General features: G+C 38.0%; 1 protein-coding gene across 5 annotated transcripts; it reads right to left on the reverse strand.

Annotated features, from left to right (window-relative positions):
* Positions 1–9,797, reverse strand: LOC126700079 (uncharacterized). Of its 5 annotated transcripts, none has more exons than XM_050398060.1 (8): positions 9,431–9,797; positions 9,238–9,327; positions 8,324–8,372; positions 8,077–8,173; positions 2,020–2,072; positions 1,686–1,748; positions 1,432–1,558; positions 1–659 (listed from the first exon to the last, which is right to left on the reverse strand). In XM_050398060.1, the coding sequence occupies exons 1-8, from the start codon at positions 9,637–9,639 to the stop codon at positions 622–624; spliced, it is 726 nt and encodes a 241-aa protein (XP_050254017.1). In that variant the 5' UTR covers positions 9,640–9,797; the 3' UTR covers positions 1–621. The 5 variants fall into 5 exon arrangements, with proteins under 5 accessions (XP_050254017.1, XP_050254016.1, XP_050254014.1 ...); XM_050398059.1 differs by having other exon boundaries at positions 1,432–1,564; XM_050398061.1 differs by having other exon boundaries at positions 454–659; positions 1,432–1,536; positions 9,431–9,796.

The following is a 9,797-nucleotide window of genomic DNA, read 5'->3' on the forward strand; positions in this document are numbered from 1 at the left end:
TTATCTTGCACCTGAGTATTTAAAATCACATAAAGAGCTTAAATTCGTTCACAAGTTATTAATTTAATACAGCAATACCAATTTAATATCTGAAAAGCCAAGTAATCCTCACTTTTTTTATCTTGATAAGCAGATGAAAAGCTAAGTAATCTTCGATCTCATGCTATTTTATAAATACAGCACTTCGGATATTGAGACAAGATTTTTGTAATTCCTCGCCGCAAGGATCTATCCTTTCCTTAACGCTATCATGAAGTTTACCAAACCCAGAAGCAGAATACACTGGACCAACCGTGCCCATTTAGAAATCCAGAACTCCAATGAAATAGAGCCATTAGCTCGGTAAAAATTGAGGCATTCAATTGACCGAAAATAATCACCCAAGACTAAGAATTTGCAGTTGGTTCGGATTTTTTTTCTGATGATCCAACTATTTCTTCAAAAGCTTCCATGTCAATGGTCATATCATCATCTATATCAGCCTCTACATCTGTCATTACTTCATCTCCATCTCCTACCATAGGTTCGACCCCATTTTGTACTGAATTGGGGTGAGCCTTAAGTTCTTCGCTTGCTTTCGCTGGTTCATCTGGCTTTTGCACAGTTGATTGTGGATATTGATCAATAGATTTGCTTAACATAGACGTCACCAACAAATTCTACAGGCAGGACAAGATAAACTGTCAGAACAGTAAGCATCAAAAATAGTAGGAAAGAATAAATACAATTTTTAAAATTTTGATATATTGATATATTAAGCCATTTCAATTTTCAAACTTTTACCACCATTCTATAACTATTTGGAAAGCGGTGTACGCCATGACCATGTCAAACATCTCTAAATTTGACGTGTCCATGCAAAACATAATAAAATATGTAATGGAATTTTTTTTTTCCTCTTAAAATAAAAAATGCAAAGGAATAAGTGATTAGGATTGTGAAATCTTACAACACGTTCATGCTCAAATAGACACGTTATGAAGCTAGTGATTATGTCAAGAACACGTTATGAAGCTAGTGATTATGTCAAGAAAGGAAAACGTAAAAAAGGTACTACCAATTTTACTACAAAAAATTTACAAATTGAAATGGTAATATAAATATGATTGGTGCCACATCAACAGTATAATAAATAATTATTTAATTACCTTATGTATTATGTTTAAATGTTGACACATCAGTTTGTAAGCTTATGTAATAAAAATAAAATCAGTAGTATCTCTAGTATCACTCGTAAAGAAAACCCATAAACAAAGACTGATCAACCAAAGTCTGGTGATTAGAGGAGTCTGACCCCTAGACACAAAGACATGCACACCCAAAAAACTGAGGCCACATAATGTAGCATCAACATTCACAAAACCATATTAGAAAGCAGCAACAGAATAAGGCAGACCAGCAGGACTCTTAATGCTTATATGGGGTCATTACCCAGTGCTGATCCTGATCCCACTAGGTTCCTGGAAGGGGTAGTTTGACTACAGTCCCTACTCCCAACATTTTTTTGCATGAAGTGTCTGCTATCAAGGCTTGGACCTGCGGACTTGCACTTGAAAACCTGAGACTTTTACAATTGCACCATACAGCCTAAGACTTGAAAACCCACACAACTTGCGCTTGACAGGGCAATAAATCATTAAAGGTTTCAACATCGACAAACAGAAACAGCAAAAAAATTAGCATACCTTTTCAAGAGCTAAACCAAGCTTTGAAAGATTAGGATAAATAGTTCGTGCTTCCAATAGGATCTGCTCAATAGAAATAAATAAGATAAAGCATGAGAAATTTATTAGAGTAAATTAAATATGTAACAACGATGAGACAAAATTAATGTGCAGATCTTCCTAGTCAAGAAGTCATAAATTACTTGGAGATGTGCAAGTATCCCTATCTGTCACCCCCAAAGAAATCCACCATTTTTTTTGGTTTGCCACCACCACGTGTGTTTTTTTTTGTGGGGGGGAATGTGTGGGGGCAGTTAGAATAGCATAATATATAATGCACAAATGAAGTAGTCACCTCACAGAGCCGCTGCAGTGTAAACGGAGGACCTTCAACAAAGCCAAGAAGAGCTGCATCACAGATAAACATAAAAGGGTCATTACCCAATGCCGTTTCCACTTTAGTGGACTCTTAGGATGGGTGACTTGGATACAGTCTACTCTTCAGCATTTTTTTGCATGAAGTGAGTCAAGTGACCACTCTTAAGACTTGAACCATGCACACTTAAATAATTAACAGAACCAAAAGATCTTTTTTTGAGGATCTAATAGTTGCAAATGGAACTATAAATCATAAAATGTGACAATTTTGATGGGTAGAGGAGCAATAAATTAATTAAACATAAGAACAACATCAACTACTACAGCACTAGTTATGGCCATCTCATGTTTTGTTTAGCAAGCACTGTTAAGAGTGTTATCATGATTCATGGGCCTACAGAAAAAGAAGCCTGATAACCTTCCTAATAAAATATCAATTCAAATCTACAATTTCTTTTTCTTTTTCTTTTTTCTTTTGACAAATCCATATTTCATTGAATAAATGCAGATCAAAATCCTCAATTAAAATATCCACATCAAGCATTGTACATACAATAAAACCAAGAAATCTTATTTCTTTCTTGCAAATAATGGATTAGTTTTGAGGAGCTAGTCCAAAACCAAACCTTCTTTGTCAGGAGCAATCAACTGTGAAGCAGTTTGGATTCACCCAGAAAGTTCAATTCCAGGTAAACTAAGATTCTGGAAACCAGGTCTCTTACAGATTCTACCAAAATCTAATGACAATTTTTGGTTTCACAACGCAAAACAAGTTCACACCTCTCTCTCTGTGAGAGCACACCAACACCCAACACCCACCCCCCCCCCCCCCCAAAAAAAAAAAAGACTCAATTTTTTTCTATTATTAAGGAAAAAACAAAAGAAGAAACAAATAAAACAAACAACAAAACAAAAGAGAGGGAGATCAGAAAGATAATCTAAGGGAAAATATACACTCTAGAAGAGACGAAGAATCAATAAAGCCCCAACAATGATACCACTCAAAAAAACTACGTTGGCATAAAACCTTTAACTCATCCAACGTCTTCTCCTTGTTCTCAAAGGAGCAACGATTTCGTTCTAACCAGACTATCCACATTAAGCACCCTGGAAACAAATTCCAAATATTCGAGTTATGCTTCTCAAGCCACTGATACCAACAAGATAACAAACCTACCACCGATCCTAACATAACCCAATGAATACCAAAAGCCTGAAGCATGAAGGTCCATAAGGTGTGTGTAACAAGACAATGAAGTAGAAGATGGTCTACCAACTCCCCATCACAACAACACATACAACACCCATTTACCAAAGGGCAACCCCTAAGCATAAGATTATCCAACGTGAGAATCCGATCGTGAGCAACAATCCACAAGAAGAAAGCCACTCACTTAGGAATCCTTGGTTTCCAAACACCCTTCCAAGGGAACAAAAAATTTGAAGTACCTTGAATTGCTAGGTAATAAGAACGGGTGTCAAACTTACCATCACCTTTGAGCCGCCAACAAAGGGTATCCCTCCTATCCCCCCAAGGAATACGAGGTTGGATAAACTGAAGTAGAGAATAAGATGCAGCTAGTTCCCAATCTTCAAAAGCTCTATAAAACCTTAGGTCCCACACTCTAGAAGTACCTCCTTCCAGAATCCACAAAACCTCAGAGATGCAAGCCTCTTTGGTAGCTGAACAACATAGAGCTCAGGATATAGATCTTTTAGGGTGTTGTCCCCAATCCACCTATCATGCCAGAAGCAGATACAAGTGCCTTCACCCACTACAAAAGACAGATGCTTAGAGAAACTCTCCCACCTTTCATGAATGCTTCTCCAAAGGCCACATCCATGAGTCCTCCTGCACACTTTCGTGCACCAACCCCCTTGACCCTCACCATATTTTGTGGAGATAACTCTCCGCCAAAGATGGGTAACTTCATGCCTGAAACGCCACAACCATTTCCCTAATAATGCTTGATTAAACGACACCACACTTCTTATCCCCAAACCTCCCAATTCAACAAGTAAGCACACATTTTCCCAAGCCACCAAAGGATATTTGAAACTCCCCTCAGAAGACTCCCAAAGAAAATGCCTCTACATACTTTCCATTCTAGCAGCCACAGATTTAGGAATAGCGAAGAGAGATAAAAAGTACGTTGTAAAACTTGAGAGAGTACTCCTTAGTAATGTGAGTCTACCACCCTTAGATAAATAGAGACACTTCCACCTGATAATTTCTTCTCAATCTTCTCCAAAATAGAATTCCAAATCAAAACCGTCTTAAAGGAAGTTACCAATGGCATCCCCAAATATTTCATAGGCAAACTCCCCACTCTACAATGAAGAATACTAGCCAATGCAGCTAGATTATACACCTCCCCAACAGGGACAATCTCACTTTTCCCAACATTAACCTTCAAGCCCATAAAAGCCTGAAAACAAGATAACGCCAACCTCATGGACAGCAACTGCTCCCTAGAGGCCTCACAAAATAAGATAGTGTCGTCCGCAAACAACAAATGGGAAATCCACACACCAACAAAATTCACTACACTCACATGAAAACCCCGAATGAGGTTATTCTCCTCTATCTTCTTCAAAATTCTGCTTAAAACCTCCATTATCAAGAGAAACAAAAGCGGGGATAAAGGGTCTCCTTGTCTTAACCCAAGAGAACTTCCAAAAAAACCTTCAGGGGATCCATTAACCAGGACTGAAAAACAGACAAAGTAACACAAGCCTTAATCCATCCCTTCCATTTCAGCCCAAAACCCATCCGGTCCAACAAATAAAACAAGGCCTCCCAATTAACATGGTCATATGCTTTTTCAACATCAAGCTTGCAAACCACATCCAGTAACCAGCTCTTCAACCTACTATCTAGATACTCATTTGCAACGAGCACTGAATCCAAAATTTGCCTTCCTCTAACAAACAAATTTTGAGTCTCAGAGATGAGATTATCCAAAACCGCACTCAACCTATTAGCCAACACCTTGGACAACAACTTGTACACACTGCCCACCAAATTGATAGGGCGGAAGTCCTTAATATTAACAGCATTACACTTCTTAGGAATTAAAGTGAGAAATAAAGCATTCGTAGACCGTTCAAACACAGAGTGCCGGTGAAAATAATCAAAGACATCCATAACATCCTTTTCCACAACACTCCAACATTTCTGAAAGAAAGCCATGGTGAAACCATCAGGACCAAGGGCTTTATCACCCTCCATCTCCCTTAAGACCTGGATGACTTCCTCCTTCATGAGCTCCCTCTCTAAGGACTGCCTCTCCTCCTCTTCAATACAAGCAAAATATAATCCTTCCATAGTAGGGTGCCCCAATTCAATTTCCTCATACAACCCCTAATAGAAGAGAACTAACTGAGAGCGCACATCCAATTCATCCTCATAAAGAACACCATCCACCTCGATCCTCTTAATATGATTAGCATTTCTATGAGAGTTTGCTAATCTATGAAAGAAATGAGTATTATTATCTCTCTCCTTCACATACAAGGCCTGAGATTTTTGTCTTCAAGAAATTTCCTTAAGAGAAGCCAACTGTTCTATGTCTCCTTTGAGCTGAATATGACAAAGCTGATCCTCATTCGAAAGCCTCAACAACTCCTCCCTCGCATCTAAATCCATCAGTTCAGTCAACAAATTTTTCTTTCTAAAAGCCAGGTCACCAAACTCCTCCCTGTTCCACCCTTTTAAATCTGGTTTCAAAGCCTTCAATTTTTGAGCCAAAATAAAACCTGGTAAACCCACAAAACTGTACCCATTCCACCATTGCTGAACTCTATCAACAAAACCCTCAACTTTCAACCACATATTCTCAAATTTAAAGGCACTCTGACCACATCGAACAGCACCAACTTCCAACAAAAGAGGGCAGTGGTCGGAAAAAATACAGGGAAGCACCCTTAGGGATCTATTCTCAAAATGTTCCTCCCAATCTAGAGAAACCAAAACCCTGTCAATTCTTGACATAGAGGGAAGATCAAAATCTCTAAACCAAGTGCAGGAAGCCCCCTCTAAAGGTAAATCCACAAATGAATTATTCTCTATAAAGTCCGAGAAAGCAAACATAGCCGGGCTAAACGACTCACAGCCAAGCCTTTCACTCAGGTACCTAATGATATTGAAATCACCTACTACGCACCATGCCATAGGCCATCTGGCATGCACCTGAGACGACAACTCCCACAAAGAAGCCCGTTGACCATCATCATTGGGGCCATACACACCTGTACAAGCCCAAACAAAGTCATCCACCACTCCTATCAATAAGACACTGACAGAAAACTGTCTAGCAATTACATCCAATTTTTCAAAAACCCTCTTATCCCAAATCAGCAAGACCCCTCCCAAGGTCTGCACAGCATCCAAAACAGCCCAATCAATGAAAGGACTCCCCCATAAACTCTGAACGAAAGCAACATCAGTAGAAGATACTTTCATTTCTTGAAAACATACAATATCGCACTTCCAATCTTTTAGAAGATTCTTACAAACCTCTCTCTTCCGGGGATTGTTAAGGCCCCTTACATTCCAAGAAAGTAGTCGTGGAGTCATTTACAACTACCAACAACCCCCACAGTAATCAAAGAAACTCTGCTCCTACTCTTAGATGAGACACTATCGTAATTAAGTAATTAACATTAGAGATAAGCCCCTTAAGCTCCCTAAGACCTCGTGACCCTGAATTTGCAAGACGATTGGGCACCCCAACTTCAATCACCTCAAGACACTCCTGTTCCAAAAGGCGAAACAAAGCCAAACATTGAGATTCGTGTTTCACAATAGGGAAACCCACCAAGTTACAGAAATTTTTCATCAACTGGGACACCCAATTCGAAGGTGGCCCCGACTTAGGTTAGAGGCAGGCACTTTCCAATTTGAATACAAAGGAAATAGAAAGCATTACCCTAAAAACTAAGCACAGAAAGCTAGAATACTGCATCAAGCCAAGCTTAATTAGGATTAGACTGAAGTTAAATGCATTTTCCACCAACCAATCCAAGCACAAGCAGCATAGTATTTGGTTTTGCTGCTTAGCCCATTTTTAACTGAGCCAAGCCTGAAATTATTTTATCAGAATCCATCAAATGTCCTATATAAAGCAAAGACTCCAAGGTTCTAGCAAATCACTGCTTTATTCCACTTTCATTATGAATGGATGATTATTGTATGTTTCCTACAAAATCTTGTTTTAATGTCAATTGAATATGTTTAGCACTACATTTTAATCCAAACCATTATTTTGAACTCTAAATAGCTCAACTAGTAAAGTCTCTTGTTGTCAAATAAAGGACCTAGGTTCAAATCCCGCCTATATGGCTACATCAAAAACAAATCCATTGATATCTTGATGTGATGATAAAAGGCAACCATCATGGAGTGGAAGCCATAGGTTCAAATTCTCTCATATCTGTGAAAATCAAACCATTATCAATCATAAGGGCATTTTTGATCAACTTATTTTGGTTTTGCACTAGATATGGGGCATCATATAAAAGAGTCAAAGAAGCAGCCTACAGTAACTTAACCTTGTTTTCTCTCTCCAATTCTTCCCTAAAGTTTTTTTTTTTTTTTTTTAATAAGTTATGCACACACCCTAATCTTCTCTGAACTTATCACCAGTTCAAAGCCCTTTTTTATAAGCTATTTTTGGTTCAAAGCCACTAGTTCTAACACCGTAAAACTTAATAGACAATTAGACATAGAGTCAATGACTATTTTAAGGATATTTCCATCAGATGATGACTTTTGTTATCAAATATCTCTCTATCCTTGGTTTAGGAAGAGTGATTGTTTGAGTTCATTTTAGGGGGGCTGTTTGTATTAATTTGGGTTTGTTTTAGGGAAAAGGATAAATCTGTCTTATTTGCTCCATCCTTATATATTGTCTTCATTCTAGAACAAAACACCTCAATATTTAGGACCAACAAGTTCCATCCAATACATATAACAAAACGCTGTTTTCCTAATCCCATTAGTATGCACAAGATGACATGATTAGGAAGATACCTTCATCCAACCTTTTCACAAGTTCCAGGTAGGTTTCTCCTAAAGAAGCATTTTGTTCCTCACTAGTCATTTTCGCCTCAGGATACTCCGACAAGACCTTCATTAGATGTCACACACAGTCAGATAACGGTCTTTCTTGGAAGCGAAGACAAAGATAAAATGATGCACATATTTTAGAAAAATTAAAAACCATAAACAATTATTGTGAAGTAACAAGAGATGCATATGCCAGTATACCTCCCCATACCTGCTTCAGCTGAAAGGATAGCATGCTCTTCAATTTGTCCCAATCATGCCTAAGGTGCAAAATAAAACACACAAAGATTATGAAGATGAAACAGGCACATCTACTTCCACATTTACTATAACTGAAACATACGATATTAGATATAAAATGTGCAACCTATAACCTATACAATGAAATAGCAACATGGTAACATAAACAGGTGTAGAATCTGCTGCAAAGCTAACTCATAACCTTGACCATCATAATTATGTCAACTGCAAATAAATGTTGGCAACCATACAAGCCAGTTGCATTAAAAATTATAACTTGACTACCTTAATCCTTCATTGTTTTTTGATAAGTTAAATTAATACTTCATTGTTAGCAAGAAAAAATCCAGTTGCTGGATAAATTATGTTAAAATCAACTGGTATGGCATCACAAAATCCATCTCATACAACAAAGAAAGAAGCCGGGAAAAAATAGTAAAAATAATTAAATGACAATGACTGGACTAGTAGCAATGTCAATTAAGTGATAGTCAGTGACACATCAGTGAAATGGGAAAAATTCCTTAAGAGAAATATAAAAGTAAAAATTAAAATAAATAGCTAATTTTAATTTTTCAATAACATCAGAGTCATGTCCTAATTTTTCAAGAATTGACATGTCGCCATGTCTTGTGTCGTGTCATATTCATACCACATTTCAACAGTTTTCTACAAAAGAAGTTCCAATTTTCTATGAAAAAGCATGTCAGACCTTAGCATTAAATCAATAGCTATTCCATTTTGTCTTGTAAATAGAATCCTAATAATCTCATGCTCCTCTTTCCTTTATTAGTAATCTTGATCAATAATTTGGTTTTTTTTTTTTATTATTTAAATTAAAAATCAGAGAAATGCATCTTCAACAAGGAATTGAAAATTTGATACCAAAATTTGCCAGTGGATGCAATGACTTCAAGTATGCCTTTGAATTCATCCGCTTCTTCTTCGGCAATCTCAGCTTTCAACTCTACGCCTCTACAATCTCAATTTGTTTAGCCATTTTTTTACACTAATAAAGAATGAAACCCTAAGTTTAGAAAAGTAGGTATAAACTATGTGTGTATATATATATACATACCCGGGGTTGATGGGATCAGGAACCGTGTTTTCGTGGTGATGGTGATCGGCATTAGCATCAGCATCAACATCGGCACCGGAACCGGCACCTGCATCGGCATCGGCAACGGCAACGGCAACAGCAGTCGGAGTAGCATCATTGGGAGGAGGAGGAGGAGGAGTGATTGAGTGCTCCTCCGAATTTTCATTTGAAGGTGTCTCCTCCATCATTAAAACCGTGATATGATGAGAGGGGACAGCGGCGATTGAGGGGCACACGCCGCTGACGATTCACGGCGGCAACACCGAACCCAATCTGAATCTGGGGACTCACTGTGGAAAGAAGGGCTTCGATTTTTAGCTTGGAAGGGAGGGAGGGATTATTTACC

This window comes from Quercus robur, chromosome 9 (genome assembly GCF_932294415.1).
Source record: "Quercus robur chromosome 9, dhQueRobu3.1, whole genome shotgun sequence".
Lineage (NCBI taxonomy): Eukaryota > Viridiplantae > Streptophyta > Magnoliopsida > Fagales > Fagaceae > Quercus > Quercus robur.